This window comes from Erinaceus europaeus, chromosome 7 (genome assembly GCF_950295315.1).
Source record: "Erinaceus europaeus chromosome 7, mEriEur2.1, whole genome shotgun sequence".
Classification (NCBI taxonomy): Eukaryota; Metazoa; Chordata; class Mammalia; order Eulipotyphla; family Erinaceidae; genus Erinaceus; species Erinaceus europaeus.
In genome coordinates, this window is record NC_080168.1 from 115,523,819 (window position 1) to 115,543,403 (window position 19,585).

The following is a 19,585-nucleotide window of genomic DNA, read 5'->3' on the forward strand; positions in this document are numbered from 1 at the left end:
CCACCATCACACGCATATTTCCCAGTTTACTTGTAATCTACTTGTATGTCTGACTCTTGCCTTCCTCAACAATTGTATTTATTTATTTACTTATATTTATTTACCACCAAGGTTATGGCTGGGCTCAGTGCCTGCACCACAAATCCCCTGCTCTTAGTGACCATTTTATCTTTTTGACAAAGACAGAGGAAAAATTAGAGGGAGGGAAAGAGAGAGAAGGAGAGAGAAAGAGAGACACCTGTAGCCCTGCTTCACCACTTAATGAACCTATCTGGAAATGGGGACTGAGGGCTTGGGCCTGGGTCCTTGAGCATGGTAATGTGTACGCTACTCCGGGTAGGTGGTGGTTGTGCGACTGCCCAGCTCTGACAATATGGTCTTTGAGCTCAGCAGGCAGTTCAATGGAAAGCAACCCTGAGGCAACTGAAAACAATTCTCTTGGGTTCCAGCCTGGAAAATAAAGAGATGTGTTGCTGCCACCTCCCGGTTAGGAGTTAGAATTACAACCTGCTTTCTGGATGCACTTAAAAATCAACTCTTCGTGAACTTGGAGATTTGGGGGATACTTTATTAGGGCCTTCTTTTTTCTTACATATGAGGCAAGTCACCCAAGGGTGCGTAAAACAGGAGAGCATAAAACCCAAGTATGTGAGTGGTAGATCTGAAAATTCAACTGCTAGAGCATCAGACTTGTATGGCCAAGGCACTCCCACTTTGATCCGCAGCACAGCATGTACCAGAGTGGTGCCCTGGTCCCTCTACACACTCTCTGTGTGTCTCTCTGTATCTGTCTCTGTATCTCTCTGAATGTCTCTCTCCTCTCCCTCTCCCCTCTCACTCCTCCTCCCTCTCCTTTCTCTCCTCACATATGTAATAAATCCTCAAGGCTTACTTAACTCCGGACCATTTTATCCCCAAACTTGCTTTACTCGTCCTTCTCCTTCTTGTATAAATATTCCCTAAAACAAAGAAATTAAGAGGTCGAGGGGCTGGGTGGTGGCACACCTGGTCAAGTGCACATGTTATAAAGCACAAGAATCCAGGTTCAAGCCCCCAGCCCCCACGTGCAGGGGGAAAGCTTCACAAGTGGTGAAGCAGGGCTGCAGGCGTCTCTCTTTTCCTATCCCTATCTCTCCCCTCTCTCAATTTTTCTGTTTATATCTCACAAATAAATAAAATATTTAAAAAAAAAATAAAAGGAACGGGGCCGGATGGTAGCTCCATGGGTTAAGCGCATGTGGCACAAAGCACAAGGACCGGCATAAGGATCCCGGTTCGAGCCCCCGGCTCCCCACCTGCAGGGGAGTCGTTTCACAGGTGGTGAAGCAGGTCTGCAGGTGTCTATCTTTCTCTCCCCCTCTCTGTCTTCCCCTCCTCTCTCCATTTCTCCGTCGTATCCAAGAACAATGACAGCAATAACAACAACAATGATAAGCAACAAGGGCAACAAAAGGGAAAAAATGGCCTCCACGAGCAGTGGATGCCTAGTGCAGGCACCAAGCCCCAGAAATAACCCTGGAGGCAAAAATAAAATAAAATAAAATAAAAGGAACAAGGAGGTTGAACTGAGCAAAGCTTCATCCTCCTTGCGTCTCCAAGTAGCAATAAAGCTGATCTCCCTTTGTGTAAAAAGTGACTCCTTGTTCAGGGCTCACACATGCAAGGCATGCGCTCTACCCACTGAGCTATTCTGCTGTTTTCACCCACCACCAACCCTCTTTATTTTAAAAATTTAAGGACTAGAAGCCTAGGAGGGGGTGCAGTAGTTGAAATGCTGGATTATTAGGCATGGGGTCCAATTCCTGACATCACATGTTCCAGACTGATGCTCTGGTTCACCCCAAATAGATGATGATAATGATAGGTAGACAGACAGACAGACAGATTGATCTTTTAACAGATGAAGATTTCAGACCCAAAAAAGATTGAAAGAATGCTGCCGGCAGACCTACTTCCTGCCAGCCCTTTTTTCTTAAGGCTGTGCCCTCCCAGTAACTAGATTTTCTACTTGACATACAGCTGTTATTCAGTCAAGTCTGAGCTCTGGCTGGAGCATATATCTATTTCCTTCTGTAACTAAATGCACTTTCCTTTTTTTTTTAAAAAAAAAAAAGAGATTTGTTTATTTGTTAATAAGAGAGATAGATATGCATCTGGGGGGCAGGGCATCACTCTGTCATTTGCAGTAGGTGGGGGGGCAAACTTGAGACCTCATGCTTGTAAGTCAGACACTGCTTTCTGTGTCACCTCCTGCATTTTCTGCTTCTATTTATTTATTTATTTATTTATTCCCTTTCGTTACCCTTGTTGTTTTACTGTTGTAGTTATTATTGTTGTCGTTGTTGTTGGATAAAACAGAGAGAAATGGAGAGAGGAGGGGGAAGACAGAGACACCTGCAGACCTACTTCACCGCCTGTGAAGTGACTCCCCTGCAGGTGGGGAGCCAGAGCTCTAACCGGGATCCTTTTGCTGGTCCTTGTGCTTTGCATGGCGCCACCTGCGCTTAACCCGCTGCGCTTAACCCGCTGCGCTTAACCCGCTGCGCTTAACCCGCTGCGCTACAGCCCGACTCCCCATTTTCTACTTCTTGTGGGCCTTGGAGACAGTTTTCCCCTCACTTCTCAAGAGTAAGCCCCCACTCCACCTTTGGTGTGTATCTCTTTCTAAATAAATCTATACTCACTGCTGAAAAAGAAGAAAAAGGGGGAGAGGGGGGTGGTGTAGATATCACAATGGTTATGCAAAGAGACTCTCATGCCTGAGGCTCCAAAGTCCCAGATTAAATCCCCTGTACCACCATAAGACAGAGCTGAGCAGTGCTCTTGTTGAGAGAGAGAGAGAGAGAGAGAATATGCTTCTGTGAATATCAACATACCTTCCCTTGGTTTGTCATTATTATTCCACAGTTCCTCTGAAATTAACTTCCAGACATTGTCTGTCTGTTTGTTTTCCCAGAGCACTGCTCAGCTCTGGCTTATGGTGGTGCAGGGGACTGAACCTGGGACTTTGGAGCCTCAGGCATGAGAGTCTCTTTGCAGAACCATTATGCTATCTCCCCTACTCTAAGTATCTTTAATTTTTTTTACTTATTTATTTAGGATAGTGACAGAAATTGAGAAGGAAGAGGGAAAAAGAGGAGAGAGAGTGTGTGAGAGAGACCTGCAGCAAGGTTTCACTACTTGTGAACCTCCCCCCTGCAGGTGGGGACTAGGGATTTGAGCCCAGGTCCTTATGCATTATAATGTGTGCACTCAACCAGGTGTGCCACCATCCAGGCCTCCCAGACACCGTATTTCACCTCAGGGGACTTCAGCATACATTTCCCAGCAGCATTTGCTTGTATCAACACAGTACAGATGAAACAACAAATGCAGTGCCACTCAGTAAAGTTAATATTGGTACAATACTGACTAGCATGAGATTTCAATTCCCCCAGGTCCCCCAGTGTCTTTCATAGCGCTCCTCCCCACCCTACCCCACCCCAAACCAGCATCCAGAAATCAAGAATCAGGTGGGAGAAATAACATAGTGGTTCTGCAAATGATTTTCCTGCCTGAGGCTCTGAGGTCCCAGGTTCAACCCCCTGCTTCACTAGCTAAGCTAGAGCTGAGCTAGTAAAATAATGACAATTTAAAAATATAGTAATATCAAATAAAATTTAAGGATTGTATTTGGTTGTCATCTGGGAAAGAGCTAGGAGTAAGGCTGGGTGAGCTTGACCAGTGAGAATTTGGGGGTGCTGGGGGCTGGGCTGAGGGGGAGAGGGACAGATGGAGGGGGGGCAGGAGTCAGAGCACACCGGGGTCTGTAAATCAGAGTGTAGAGTTTATAGCTTACTTTATATACAGTGAGATGCCATGGAGGCTTGAAGCAGTGCAATGACTGGGTTGATTTACAACTTCAAAAGGTCATTGCGAAGACAATTTCAGAATTGGGACATTTTATGACACAACAATCTCTAGTCTCTTTAGGAAGTCAATTGCCATTTTCTTATTTTTGCAGGTGAAGGTATATTCATTTCCTAGGGAGGTTATAAGAAATTGTCAAGTGGTGACTTAAAACAATAGAAACACATTTTCTCTTAGTTTTGGAGATTGGAAGTCAAAAGAATATTAAAAAAGAAAAAATGTGATCAATAGAAGTTAAATTGGCAGTTAAAAAAAAAAATGCTTGTAGAGCTCTTCTCCCAAAGGCTCTGGGGGAGAATCCTTCCTGCTTCTGATGGTGCTGAAGTGGACTTGGGGCTTGCTGCCCAGAGCCACAGAGCCAAATGCTGCCGGCCTGGCTTTTGCCAAAAGGAATAAAACTTTATTAGCCATTTGAACGCACAGTGGAGACCAGAGCAATGCTCAAATTTGCCTCTCTATCTCTTTGTTGTAGAGAAGAGAAGAGACCTACATGGGGTGGGGGGGGCTGTAATGATGTCTTTAAGAAGTAATGATGGTCACAGCCTCCTCCCTCTCTCACACCAGAAGTGAGTTATCTGCTCCCACAGCTGGCTGGAGAGAAGACAAGATAGAAGGGATGGAGAAGGGAAGGGGGAGGTGAGTGGGAGAGGAAGGGAAGCAGAGAGAGGACAAGAAGTGGCTCAGCAGTAGATCAAGGGACTTGGCATGTGTTGGGCTCCAGAGGACATCCATCTTTGGCACAGCCTTTTGGCATCTTCTGGTTCTTTGTCCCACCTCCCCACTCTGAGCCTTGACTCTTTTTGAAAGTTAGCTTTTGTGGTCTGGGAGGTGGTGCAGTGATGCAATGATAAGGCTTTGGACTCTCAAGCATGAGTTTGATCCCAGCAGCACATGTGCCAGAGCGATGTCTGGTCTCTCTCCTCCTATCTTTCTCATAAATAAATAAAATCTTTTTTTTTAAAAAAAAAAGAAAGTTAGCTTTTATTTATTATTCTTTCTTTTTCTCTTTTTCTGATAGGGACAGAGAAATAGAGGTAGAGGGGAGAGACGGAGAGACACGTGCAACACTGCCCTGCTGCGGGTGAAGCTTCCTCCTTGTGGGTGGGGCCTGAACCCAGGTCATCACATGTGGCGATTTGTACAGCCTACCAAGTGCACCACCACCTGGTCCCCCCATCCTTATCTCTATCTCTTTCTCAATTAAAAAAAAAGTGAAGAGGGGCCAGGTGGTGATGCACCTGGAGGGTACATGTTACAATGCGCCAGGACCGGGTTCGAGCCCATGGTCCCCATCTGCAAGGGGGAAGTTTCACAAGTGCTGAGGCAGTGCTGCAGGTGTCTCTCTTTCTCTCTCCGTCTCCCCCATCCTCTCAATTTCAGGCAGTCTCTATTCAATAAATAAAGATAATAAAAACAATCTATAAAAAAAGTCCAAAGAGAAGATGCAGGGGGCAGGAAGCGAGAAAAGAGGAAACCAAAGAGTCAGACAAGGAGAGGAAACTCTTTGGGGCTTTTTGCAGGAAATGGTAAAAGGCCCAACTCAAAATGTCCTTAGATAATAAGGGGCTTTATAGTTTCCCCTGATGAAAGAGCCAGAGACAGGGCATTTTCAGAGCTGGGTGGTCCTGGCACTCAACAGCCCATCACTGAGGAAGGTTCTTTTAATCCTTCTTCTCTGTCAGAGTATTGGCTCTGTCTTCATATGTATGCCTGTGGTGAGGAGTCTGCAGCAAATTCACACAACAGGCGTGTACTCACACAATAATAAAAGATCAAGGAAGAACATCCTTGCTTGGTGTTCTTTCTTTTAAGAGTAAGGAGAATCTTCCAAGAACCAACAGACATTACCTCACCTCTCATTTCCATAGTGACATCACATGCTGGCTGTCTCCCCCTTCCCCACCTCCAAATCTACTTTATGAGCTACAGAGCTGGTGGGGAGGGAGGGAGGGAGGGAGAGAGAGAGACACGGAGGGAGAGACAGAGAGGGAGAGGGAGAGAGAGACAGAGAGAGAGAGAGAGAGAGAGGGAGAGGGAGAGGGAGAGACCCGAGCAGCACTCCAGCATATGGGGGGGGATCACATTCAGAACCTCTTCCCTGAAAGCCCAAAGCTCTCCCACTGCACCAAGCAACGTGCTCCATGCTGGCTTCTTGCCTAGTCCCTGGCACGAGGACTGGGATGGGGTTGGTCAGCTTGGACTAAGAGCCACTCTGGTGGCAGAGACGCCCGGGACCTCTCTGCACATGGTGCCCAGCACCAAGCTGAGTCCCACTGTGCTGGCAGCCAGAACAAGAGGCTGGGGGAGACGTGCAAGAGGAGTGGGTATATGTGACGACCTTTTCTGACACGTGGCAGTTTCTGCCTTGAGTTGGGGTTATACCCACGCGATCCACCTATGACCTGAATGAGACAAGAAGATTGAATCTGTGCCCTTGCAGCTGACAGGGAGAGTTGCACCAAATAGGTTTTCTGAATATAAGGAATGAATGAACCTTACAAAAGTAAAGCATACTCTCTAAACACAATGAGACGGAAACTGCCTTTGCCAAGGGCATCTCAGTACCAGGCTGCGTGCTAGATAAGAGCAGAGGAGTCTGAGTGAGTCCCTACTGCCAACTAGCTGGCGTCACCCCGTTTGTTGCTGGGTCTGTCAGCTGTGTTCTTTATCTCCTCCTCCTCCTCCTCCTCTTCCTTTTGAAAGAGACAGAGGGAGAGAGGGAGAGAGAGAGAAGGGGGAGAGAGAGAGATCACAACATGGAAGAGTCCTCGATGCAGTACCAATCTCAGTCCCAGTCTGCATACAGCAGTCGGACTGAAGTGAGACCACCCCATCTGCTCACCCCAGTGAACGGCACTCACTGTGTGTGTAGACGAAGCTCCTGGGTGACTGGGAAAGCTTCATGCTCTGCTCTCATTCTGAAAAGAGAGAGGACAGGAAGATTTTTGGAGTGGTGATACTGCTGCTTCAAAGCATTTTCTGTCTTGTGGCTGGACATGACCCTTCTCTGCTTTTGTGAGGCTTATGGGTTCCTAGGACCTGCTCAGTGGGCTGGCGAAATAGCTCAGTTGGGTAGTGCGCTGCTTTGCTATGTGCGGGACTCAGGGACTCAGGTTCCAGCCTGGCCCTCACTGCATCAAGGGATACTTCCATGCTGCAATCTCTCTCTCTCCCATCTCTTTCTTTCTCTCTCTCTTCCCCTCTGTCTCTAACAACAGAAGAAGAAGAAGAAGGAGGAGGAGGAGGAGGAGGAGGGGGGGGGGAGGGGGGGAGGGGGAGGGGAGGGGAAGGGGAAGAAAGAGAAGGAGAGGAGGAGAAGGAGGAGGAGAGCACAGAGTAGACAGACCCAGGGACAGATGGGGTGAAAGCCAGCTAATGGGACGTCAGCAGCAGGGGACTTGCTCAGCAGGAAAGACGGTGGGAGCCTTCCCCACAAGACACTACCTCTGCCTTCCCTTCACCTCCTGTCTGCAGCCACCCTGGTACTGGGGTCCAGGAGCCACCTGCCCAGGTTGTCTGCTGGCGTCACCTTGTGGCCTTGGCTGACATGCACAGACCCCAGGCCCCCAGCTTGGAGCAGTGTGAGGGCTCTGTGTGCGACTGTCCTGCCTGCTTCCTGGCTGCTGCTTTGGCAAGCAGTGGCTGCCACTTTGTGAGAATGCCACAGGATCAGAGACTTGCTTCATGGAGCTAGAGGGAGGCCTGGACTTCAAGGCCCTTGTCGAGGGAGGGAGGCTGCAGCCAGGTGAGGCTAGTTCAGGCTAGTTCAGGCTAGTTCAGGCCCACGGGCTGTACCCTCTCTGTCAGCGAGCTGCCCCTGCACCACCGTCTGTTTTGGTGGAGCCAGTACACAAATGACATGTGTGGTCTCACTGCTCCTGGGCCGTTCAAAGAACGAAACAGAGAGAAAGAAAGAGACACCACAGCACCAGAGATCCCTCTGAAGCCTCCACAGCACCCTCCAGTGACCTCCCTGAGTTCAAACTTTCCTGACCACTAGGACAGAGGCATTTGCCAAGCTGCTTGCCATGTGGACGGACAGGCAGACAGGCCCCACACCAGCCTCTGGCACTCCCTACTCACTACAGCTCAGAGCAGATCTTGGGGGCTTGTTCCTACCTGGCTGGCAGGTAGAAACAGGTTGTTCTGGTGGGCAGGGCCCAGGAGGGGAGCCTCGGTCCTCGGTCCTCAGTGGCACAGCCAGAACCCAGGGCCCAGCCAGGCTCTGAGTCTGCGCCCTCTCAGGCCTTGTCCCCAGACTGCCTTTAAGCCGCAGCCGCAGCAGCTGAAGCTGTGGGTCCAGATTTCCATTTGCTCAAGGGCAGATGAGGTGATTGCCATCCTCAAAGCATTGACCTAGACCTTGGGGTACATCTGTTCTTGCTGCAGGCTAACTCCTCTTCCTTCTCTCCCAGCTCCAGCTCCAGCTCCAGGGGAGGAAAATCATCATTACGAGGGCAGCTCCTTCCCCCACCACCTGCACTTTGCTCCCCCATTTCCCCAGACTCTCAGCTCTGCCGGCATATTCTCTCTCCCTCCTTTCAGCCCCACACCACTACAGGCTGCTGGAAAGTTGCAGCCTTTTTTTCTTGGCACATGGAGGAGAAAATTCACTTGTGAGGCCGGCTGAGGCATGTGGAGGGGGCTGCTCCTAACCAGGGGTGACTACCAGGGGCTTCAGGCTCCCCAAGTCTGCCCCCCACCCCAGGCTGTTCTGGAGGCTAAGGGTTTTTACCTGGGAGCCACCAGCCCCAATTCTAGGGGCGCTATGCTGGGGAAGTGCTGGGCTGGGGATGGACCTCTTGGTCCCCTGGGGTGTCAGCTGAAGGTGGAGGGTTGATCTGCTTCTTTCTCACTCACTCAGGAAGGCCAGTGCTTGCATGTGGCACCTGGCAGGTCTTCCAGGTTGGGAAGGTCTCCAGCTGCTCCTCTGGCTGCTGGGTTCCCTTCCCCTGGGCCCACATGGGGCTGGGCTGCAGCCTGGCCTTCCAGCAAAAAGCAATGGCTACAAAAGGAAGCATTTGGAAACACAGAAAGGCCACGTGGGAGGGGCAGCCCAGCCTCACAAGTAAGGTAGTACCGTAACTTCCGAGTTAAAGAGCTCCTTGTACCTGGCCCCCAGATGATGTTGCTGGGGGCACAGGACCTCCATCTCCTTCTTCCATGTGTAGCCAAAAGCTGCCCGGCAAATCAAAGTGCACTTAAGAAGTTACTGCTTAGGGGAAGTGGGGTTGGAAGAAGCCAGCACAATGGCAAGCCCTCCCCGTGGGCGACCGTTCCAACGTGGACAGCAGTCTTCCAGGCACCGCAGCTGCTGACATGAATCCCAGCTCCGTCGTTTCTGCCCGTGGGCCTGAGCCCTTAATATGCACGTTTTGGAGCAGCCAACAGGGGTCTCAGCTGGGGCTTTGCAAGAACAGCCTTATAGGGTGGGAGAGACAGCTTAATGGTTATAGAAAAGACTTTCGTATCAGAGACTCGGAAGTCCTGGGTTCAATCCCCTACACCACCATAAGCCACATAAGCACAAAAGGTAGAGCAGAGCAGTGCTCAGGAGGAAAAATAATGAAGCAAAGCAGCAACTGATGGGGGTGTGTGTGAACCGCAGCACATTCCAGTATCTCCAAGTGATCCACATTCACACTCTCAGAGGTGCTGTGACCTGGAGAAATGCTGAGCCAAGCTGAGCCTGCTGATGACATTGTCCTATTTTGTCCAGGCTGATTTCTTCCAGACACATGCAGGAAGACAGAGGGACAGGAGAGACAGCACACACTGAAGCTTCCCCTGTATAGCGGGGACCAGGCTTGAACCAGGGCCAGGCAGATGACAGAGCAAGCAGTTTCCCAGGTGAACCCTCTTGCCCTATTGCTTCTTTTTTTTTTTTTTTTTTTTGGCTACCAGGATTATTGCTTGGGCTCACATTAAGAGTCCACTGCTTCCACTGGCCATTTTTTTTCCCTTTTAAAATTTTTTTGACAGGACAGAGGGAAATTGAGAGGTGAGGGAAGATAGAGAAGGAGAGACCTGTTTCACCACTCATGAAGAGTTCCCCCCAAGCAAGTGGGGAGCAGGGGCTCGAACCCTGGTTCAATTAGGTGTCTCATTGCCCTGCCCCCTCCTCTTTCTTCACTTTTGAGATAATTTTTTAATTTTAATTTTAATTTTTAACTTGCTTCCCCCCTTTTGTTGTCCTTGTTTTTATTGCTGTTGTAGTTATTGGTGTTGTTATTGATGCCGTCGTTGTTGGATAGGACAGAGAGAAATGGAGAGAGGAGGGAAAGAGAGAAAAGGGGAGAGAAAGACAGACACCTGCAGACCTGCTTCACTATCTGTGAAGCAACTCCCCTGCAGGTGGGGAGCCAGGGGCTCAAACTAGGATCTTTACGCCGGTCCTTGCGCTTTGCGCCACGTGCGCTTAACCCACTGCGCTACCGCCCGACTCCCACTTTTTTTTTTTTTAATTTTTTATTTAAGAAAGGATTAGTGAACAAAGGCATAAGGTAGGAGGGGTACAACTCCACACAATTCCCACCACCCAATCCCCATAACCCACCCTCTCCCATGATAGCCTTCCCATTCTCTAGCCCTCTGGGAGCATGGACCCAGGGTCGTTGAGGGTTGCAGAAGGTAGAGGGTCTGGCTTCTGTAATTGCTTCCCCGCTGAACATGGGCGTTGACTGGTCGGTCCATACTCCCAGTCTGCCTCTCTCTTTCCCTAGTAAGGTGTGTCTCTGGGGAATCTGAGCTCCAGGACACATTGGTGGGGTCTTCAATCCAGGGAAGCCTAGCCAGCATCCTGGTGGCATCTGGAACCTGGTGATTGAAAAGAGAGTTAACATACAAAGCCAAACAATTTGTTGAGCAATCATGGATCCCAAGTTTGGAATAGTGGAGAGGAAGTGTTAGGGAGGTACTCACTGCAAACTCTAGTGTAATCCTGCTTTCAGGTATATATTTTGCAGTAGTTTATGGATACGTGTGAACATAAGCTCTCTCTCACAGAAACTGTTGTATGTCTAGGTTATGGGACTTTGTTAGAAAGTGAACTACCTGAGATGAAATTAGAGTGTACTATAAAAGGAAAGGTCTCACCCAAGTAATGAAGCTGAAGGGTTGTCATTCCACACGTGAAGTCTGGATACATTCTGAGGTGAAGCATGTTGAGATGGCAATCGTTGCTTTCCGACTCCCACTTTTGAGATAATTTTGTCACCACTCAGCTGAGCGCTAGCAGTGCAGAGCAGGTGAAGCCAGCTAGTGACACATCTGGTTGAGCGCATGGCACAGTGCAGAAGAACCTGGGTTTGAGCCCCAGTCCCCACTTGCAGAGGGAAAGCTTTGCAAGCAGTGAAGCAGTGCTGCAGGTGTCTCTCTCTCTCACCCTATCTCACCCTTCCCTCTCAATTTTTGGCCATCTCTCTTTAAAGATTTTATTTCTTTATTTCTTTCTTTTACCAGAGCACTCCTCAGCTCTGGCTTATGGTGATGCAGGGGATTGAACCTGGGAAGATTTTATTTATTTGTTAATGAGAAAGACAGGAGGAGAGAAAGAACAAACCAGACATCACTCTGGTACATGTGCTGTCGGGGATCGAACTCAGGACCTCATGCTTAAGAGTCCAGTGCTCTATCCACTGTGCCACCCCCAGGACCATGATTTCTGCCTGTCTCTATCCAATACATAAAAATTTTAAAATTATCAGGCCGAAGTTGAAAAACAAGACCAGAAAAGAAAACACAAGTCGAACCTGAAATGGAATTGGAGTATTACACCAAAGTAAAAGACTCTGGGGTGGGTGGGTAGGTGGGGAGAATACAGGTCCATGAAAAATGATGAATGAAATAGTGGGGGTTGTATTGTTAAATGGGAATCTGGGGAATGTTATGCATGTTCAAACTATTGTATTTACTGTTGAATGTAAAAAATTAATTCCCCAATAAAGAAATAAATTATTTTAAAAAAAATAAAAAAAAAGAACATTAGGGGGTAGGGTGGTAGCACAAGGGGTTAAGCGCACATGGCACAAAGCACAAGGACCGGCATAAGGTTTGAGGACCCACAGGCGGTGAAGCAGGTCTGCAGGTGTCTGTCTTTCTCTCCCCCTATCTGTCTTCCCCTCCTCTCTCCATTTCTCTCTGTCCTATCCAACAATGAACAATAACAACAATGATAAAGCAACAAGGGCAACAGAAGGGAAAAAGTGGCCTCTAGGAGCAGAGATTCGTGGTGCAGGTACCGAGCCCCAGCAATAACCCTGGAGGCAAAAATAAATTAATTAATTAAAAAAAAAAGAGTGCTAAGGCTCTCAGGCCCCAGATTCAATCCCCAGCACTTTAGCCAGAGCTGAGCAGTGCTCTGGTCTCTCTGTGTCTTTCTCCATATATATCTCATTAGTATAATCAGATTTTTAAAAAATATTTATTTATTACCTTTTTTATATTTATCTATTTATTCCCTTTTGTTGCCCTTGTTGTTTTATTGTTGTAGTTATTATTGTCGCTGTTGTTGGATAGGACAGAATTGTAGTTATTATTGTCATTGTTGTTGGAAGACAGAGGGGGGAGAGAAAGATAGACAACTGCAGACCTGTTTCATCACCTGTGAAGTGTCCCCCCTCCAGGTGGGGAGCTGGGAGCTTGAACCAGGATCCTTCCACCAGTCCTTGCACTTTGTGCTACGTGTGCTTAACCCACTGCACTACTGCCCAACCCCCAAGATATTTTTTTTAAATAATGCATAGCACACCTATGGACATCTAATCTTTGATAAGGGGGCCCAAAGTATTAAATGGAAGAAGGAGGCTCTCTTCAATAAATGGTGCTGGGAAAACTGGGTTGAAACATGCAGAAGAATGAAACTGAACCACTTTATCTCACCATAAACAAAAATCAACTCCAAATGGATTAAAGACCTGGATGTTAGACCAGAAACAATCAAATACTTAGAAGAAAACATTGGTAAAAACACTTTCCTACCTAAACCTCAAGGACATCTTTGATGAAACAAACCCAATTGCAAGGAAGGCTAAAGCAGAAACAAACAAATGGGACTATATCAAATTGAAAAGCTTCTGCACAGCCAAAGAAACTAGCACAAAAACAAGGAGACCCCTCACAGAATGGGAGAAGATCTTTACATGCCATACATCAGACAAGAGACTAATCACCAAAATATACAAAAAGCTCAGCAAACTTAGCACCAAAAAAACAAATGACCCCATCCAAAAATGGGCAGAGGATATGAACAAAACATTCACTCCAGAGGAGATCCAAAAGGCCAACAAACATATGAAAAACTGCTCCAGGTTGCTGATTGTCAGAGAAATGCAAATAAAGACAACATTGAGATATCACCTCACTCCTGTGAGAATGGCATACATCAAAAAGGACAGCAGCAACAAATGCTGGAGAGGCTGTGGGGACAGAGGAACCCTTCTGCACTGCTGGTGGGAATGTAAATTGGTACAGCCTCTGTGGAGAGCAGTCTGGAGAACTCTCACAAGGCTAGACATGGACCTTCCATATGATCCAGTAATTCCTCTCCTGGGGATATACCCCAAGGACTCCATAACACCCAACCAAAAAGATGTGTGTACTCCTATGTTCATAGCAGCACAATTCATAATAGCTAAAACCTGCAAGCAACCCAGGTGTCCAACAACAGATGAGTGGCTGAGAAAGCTGTGGTATATTTACACAGTGGAATACTATGCAGCTACTAAGAACAATGAACTCACCTTCTCTGACCCATCTTGGTCAGAGCTAGAAGGAATTATCTTAAGTAAGCTAAGTCAGAAAGATAAAGATGAGTATGGGGTGATCCCACTCATCAACAGAAGTTGAGAAAGAAGATCAGAAAGGGAAACTAAACTAAAAGGATCTGACTAAATTGAAAGTAGGGCACCAAAGTAAAAACCCTGTGGTGAGGGGGAGGGTGGACATTCGGCTTCCTGGGCCGGCGGGGGTGGGGGGATGGGTGAGTGGGATGGGACACAATCTTTTGGTGATGGGAATGGTGTTATGTACACACCCATTAAATTGTAGTCATATAAATCACTATTTAATTAATATGAGAGGGGGAAAATTGTATGTCTAACAAAGAGACTTTTCAAAGTTAACCCAATTACCAAATAATGTGATGATAACAGTAACTATCCATTGTCTTCTTGAACCCTAAGACAGCAGGAACCTCACATTTCCAATATAGAACCTAAATTTCCCCCAAGTCCTGGGACCCTAGGGTAGGGCCCACTTTCCCGTATGCTTCTCCCAATTCTTATCAAATAATATTGCATCCACTGATCACAACCTAATCAATACAAGGAGTGCCACCCCAGCATGCTTCACTTCAGACTGTGTCCAGAGACTTCAGGTGTAGAACAACAACTCTTCAGCTTCATTACTTGGGTGAGACCTTTCCTTTCATAGTATTCTCTAATTCCATCCCAGGTGGTTCACTTCCTAACAAAGTCCCAAAACCTAGATATAGACCAGGTTCCAGGAGATAGAGCATATGTTCACAGGTATCCATAAACTAGGGCAAATATATACCTGAAAGCAGTAGTACACTAGAGTTTGCAGTGAGTACCCCCCCAACACTTCATCTCCACTATTCCAACCTTTGGGTCCATGATTCTTCAACAATTTGTTTGGCTTTGTATGTTAACTCTCTTTTCAGCCACCAGGTTCCAGATGCCATCAGGATGCTGGCCAGGCTTCCCTGGACTGAAGGCCCCACAATATGTCCTGGAGCTCCGCTTCCCCAGAGACTCATCCTACTAGGGAAAGAGAGAGGCAGACTGGGAGTATGGACCCACCAGTCAACGCCCATGTTCAGCGGGGAAGCAATTACAGAAGCCAGACCTCCCACCTTCTGCAACCCACAACGACCCTGGGTTCATGCTCCCAGAGGGATAGAGAATGGGAAAGCTATTGGGGAGGGGATGAGATATGGAGATTGGGTGGCGGGAATTGTGTGGAGTTGTAACCCCCCCATCCTATGATTTTGTTAATGTCTCCCTTCTTAAATAAATAAATTAATTAATAATAATAATAATAATAATAATGCATAGCACACGTCAGTCACCTGAAGGATTTATATATTTATTTTGTGATCCAGGGCTTTACCCATTGTCACACCACAGCACTGGACCTTTCTGCAATGCCATGGCACCTCCCACATGCAAGAAATGCTCCCTACCCAGTGAGCTGTCTCTTTAGCCCGGCCACTTGAACGGCTGATCAACTGATCAGCGCAGTCTTCTGCCAGCCTGCTGTATTCCCAAAGAAGCTCAAAGTGGGATGAATATTTAATATAGCAATAGAAACAACCAATCTGACATTCATAAGCAAACATCACTTTTATTGAAGTGTTTAGGAAGACAATAGACAACTTCATAAAACACAAATAAGATGACATCAACACAGAGGGGAGCGAAATTGCAGCAGAGAGTTTAATACTCTTCAGCCTTACTCTCTCTATCAGTTTATCCCCTCCAACCTCCTCATAATCCTTCTCCAGGGCAGCCATGTCCTCACGGGCCTCAGAAAACTCTCCCTCCTCCATGCCCTCACCCACATACCAATGAACAAAGGCACGCTTGGCGTACATCAGGTCAAACTTGTGGTCCAGCCGGGCCCAGGCCTCAGCGATGGCCGTGGTGTTGCTCAGCATGCACACAGCCCGCTGGACCTTGGCCAGGTCTCCACCAGGGACCACAGTGGGAGGCTGGTAATTGATGCCAACTTTGAAGCCAGTGGGGCACCAGTCCACAAACTGGATGCTGCGTTCGGTCTTGATGGTGGCAATGGCAGCATTGACATCTTTGGGGACCACGTCACCACGGTACAACAGGCAGCAGGCCATGTATTTACCATGGCGAGGGTCACACTTCACCATCTGGTTGGCTGGCTCAAAGCACGCATTGGTGATCTCTGCGACAGAAAGCTGTTCATGGTAGGCTTTCTCAGCAGAGATGACAGGGGCGTAGGTGGCCAGAGGGAAGTGGATGCGGGGGTAGGGCACCAGGTTGGTCTGGAATTCTGTCAGGTCAACATTCAGGGCTCCATCAAACCTGAGGGAAGCAGTGATGGAGGACACAATCTGGCTAATAAGGCGATTAAGGTTGGTATAGGTTGGGCGCTCAATATCAAGGTTTCTACGACAGATGCCATAGATGGCCTCATTGTCTACCATGAAGGCACAGTCAGAGTGCTCCAGGGTGGTGTGGGTGGTGAGGATGGAGTTGTAGGGCTCCACTACAGCTGTGGAGACCTGGGGGGCTGGGTAGATGGAGAACTCGAGCTTGGACTTCTTGCCGTAGTCCACAGAGAGCCGCTCCATCAGCAGAGAGGTGAACCCAGAACCGGTTCCCCCACCAAAGCTGTGGAAAACCAGGAAGCCCTGAAGCCCTGTGCACTGGTCGGCCTGTTAGAAGAGAGCAGAGGAGACACAGTTACAGTTTTCTGTGATGCCATCATAGTGGATACACCTTCACTTCTCATACCATCTTAAGAAATGCATAGGGGGGGGTCGGGCGGTGGCGCAGTGGGTTAAGCGCATGTGGCGCAAAGCGCAGGGACCGGCGTAAGGATCCCGGTTCGAGCCCCCGGCTCCCCACCTGCAGGGGAGTCGCTTCACAGGCGGTGAAGCAGGTCTGCAGGTGTCTATCTTTCTCTCCCCTTCTCTGTCTTCCCCTCCTCTCTCCATTTCTCTCTGTCCTATCCAACAACGAATTGCGTCAACAAGGGCAATAATAATAACCACAAGGAAGCTACAACAAGGGCAACAAAAGGGGGAAAAAAATGGCCTCCAGGAGCGGTGGATTCATGGTGCAGGCACCGAGTCCAGCAATAACCCTGGAGGAGGAGGAAAAAAAAAAAGAAATGCATAGGGATTCAGGCGGTAGGTAGTGCAGCGGGTTAAGCGCAAGTGGCATAAGGATCCTGGTTCAGGCCCCTGGCTCTCCACCTGCAGGGGAGTCGCTTCACAGGCGGTGAAGCAGGTCTGTAGGTGTCTATCTTTCTCTCCCCCTCTCTGTCTTCCCCATCTCTCTCCATTTCTCTCTGTCCTATCCAACAACGACAACAATAACTACAACAATGAAACAACAAGGGCAACAAAAGGGAATCAATAAGAAATACATAAAAAACCTATTCATTTATTTATTATTGGATAGAGACAGAGAAGTTGAGAAGGGAAGGGGAGATAAGAGAGGGAAAAAGACAGACACCTGCAGCTCTGCTTCACCACTTGTGAAGCTGTCCCCATGCAGGTTAGGACCAGGGGCTTGAACCTAGGTCCTTCGCACACTGTCATGTGAACACTTAACCAGGTGTGCCACCATCTGGCCCCCTCTCACTATCTTCTTCTTCTTCTTCTTTTTTTATTTATAAAAAGGAAACATTAGGGAGTCGGGCGGAAGCGCAGCGGGTTAAGCGCACGTGGCACAAAATGCAAGGACCGGCTTAAGGATACTGGTTTGAGCCCCCAGCTCCCCACCTGTAATGTAGTTCCTTCACAGGTGGTGAGGCATGTCTGCAGGTGTCCGTCTTTCTCTCCCCCTCTCTGTTTTCCCCTGCTGTATTCATTTCTCTCTGTCCTATCCAACAACGACGATATCAATTACAACAATGATAACTACAATAGCAAAAAAATAAAATAAAAAAGGAAACATTGACTAAACCATAGCATAAGAGGGGTGCAATTCCACACAATTCCCACCACCAGAACTCTGTATCCCATCTTGATAGCTTTCCTACTCTTTAACCCTCTGGGAGTATGGACCCAAGGTCACTGTGAGGTGTAGAAGGTTGAAGGTCTGGCTTCCGTAATTTCTTCCCCACTGAACATGGGTGTTGACAGGTTGATCCATACTCCCAGCCTGTCTCTCTCTTTCCCTAGTGGGGAAGAGCTCTGGGGAAGCAGAGCTCCAGGACACATTGGTGGGGCTGTCTGTCCAGGGAAGTCTGGTCTGCATCATGCTAGCATCTGAAACCTGGTGGTTGGAAAGCGAGTTAATATACAAAGCCAAACAAGTTGTTGACCAATCATGGATAAAGGCTGGAATAGTGCAGATGAAATGTTGGGGGATACAGGTCCATAAAGGATGATAAATGACATAGTGGGGGGTTGTATTGTTAAATAGGAAACTGGGGAATGTTATGCATGTACAAACTATTGTATTTACTGTTGAATGTAAAACATTAATTCCCCAATAAAAATAAAAAAACAAAACAAAACAAAGAGTTGGGGGGGGTCCTCCACTTTGTAGAGAGCTAGTAGGCATATTTTAGTTATATTCCAAAGGGCCTATGGCTATACTAGGTTTTTTTTCTTTCTTTCTTTCTTTTTTTCTTTGTTCTGTCTGAGCCTGAAATCTGATATGCAGGTGTGTTCAAGTTATTGTCTGGGGAAATGATGTCATGGCTGGAAAAAGGACCAGAAAGCTGGATCAGGGAAGAGTAGCTCCCTAATATGGAAAGGTGTATAAATATTGTTGACTGTAAACCCCATTGATTTGATGTGATCTGGGGCCCATATTCAGCTTAGGAGCCTATATGACCTCTGCATCTCTGTAGATCTGAGCTCACATTCTGTGGTCATGAGTAGGAACATTCCAAGCTGCCCCAATATCAGGACCCATCTTCCTCAAGTGTAGCATAGAGTATGTTGTCCATCCTCCCTTCAGAGGATGGAACATTCTCTACCATTGTTGATTCAAGTTGAGGGCAGGGTCCTATGAGACCCCATTGTGTTGTTCCTGATAGAAATGACCGGTAACAGTGGAGAGAGGGATTTATTCGAGGTCTAGGCCCATCATAGCTGTTTGGGAATCTCAAGACTCCCCGATTAGGGCCCCAGCTAATGGGGTGGCCTGACTATCTTCTTCTTTATTGTACTTTATTTTTGAGAATTCACATACCAGCTTCTGGATTCGGTCCAAGACAAGGTCAATAATCTCCTTGCCAATGGTGTAGTGGCCACGGGCATAGTTATTGGCAGCATCTTCCTTGCCTGTGATGAGCTGCTCAGGGTGGAAGAGCTGGCGGTAGGTGCCAGTGCGAACTTCATCTGCAAAGGACACCACAGCAGCCACCCGTCACTGACCCTGTGTGAGACCGCCCAACCCAGGAAGTCAAAGGGGCCCCTGGACACACCCCAGCCCTGGGGTCTGACTGAGGCCAACTCACCGATGACTGTGGGCTCCAGGTCTACAAACACTGCCCTGGGCACATGCTTGCCAGCGCCCGTCTCACAGAAGAAGGTGTTGAAGGAGTCATCTCTTCCCCCAATGGTTTTGTCACTGGGCATCTGGCCATCAGGCTGGATGCCGTGTTCCAGGCAGTAGAGCTCCCAGCAGGCATTGCCGATCTGGACACCAGCCTGGCCAACGTGGATGGAGATGCACTCACGCTGTGGGAGGGAGACAGATGCCTGAACATGACACAGCAGGTGGACTCTTTTGGAATGATTTACACCTCCAGGATAGAGAATCACTTGGTGGGTGTGTATGTGTGTGTGTGAGTCCTGCCCAGGAACTATTGCACAAGCAAATATATATAGATATAGATAGATTTAGATATATACATTAGATAAAAATGTCCAAATTGGAAGAAAAATGAAGGCATAGCTATTTGCAGGTGACTTAATAACATCTATAAAAAATCGTAA

General features: G+C 47.8%; 1 protein-coding gene and 1 pseudogene across 1 annotated transcript; both read right to left on the reverse strand.

Annotated features, from left to right (window-relative positions):
• Window positions 1-8,971: 8,971 nt before the first annotated feature.
• Window positions 8,972-15,778, reverse strand: LOC132539354 (tubulin alpha chain-like). Its single transcript, XM_060193534.1, has 2 exons — window positions 15,373-15,778; window positions 8,972-9,087 (listed from the first exon to the last, which is right to left on the reverse strand). Exons 1-2 carry the CDS (start codon window positions 15,776-15,778, stop codon window positions 8,972-8,974), a joined length of 522 nt encoding a protein of 173 aa, XP_060049517.1.
• The window catches only part of LOC132539524 (tubulin alpha-1C chain-like), a 79,928-nt pseudogene continuing 76,003 nt past the window's right edge, over window positions 15,661-19,585 (reverse strand).

Bases quoted from the DNA above. Each gene is read 5' to 3' on its own strand.
- LOC132539354 (XM_060193534.1), bottom strand. From the start codon at position 15,778: ATGGCCTGCTGCCTGTTGTACCGTGGTGACGTGGTCCCCAAAGATGTC. The intron at 9,088-15,372 runs GTATTAAACTCT...TTTGCCGGGCAG, and splicing joins AGAGAGAGTAAGGCTGAAGA to CTTTTGGCTACACATGGAAG.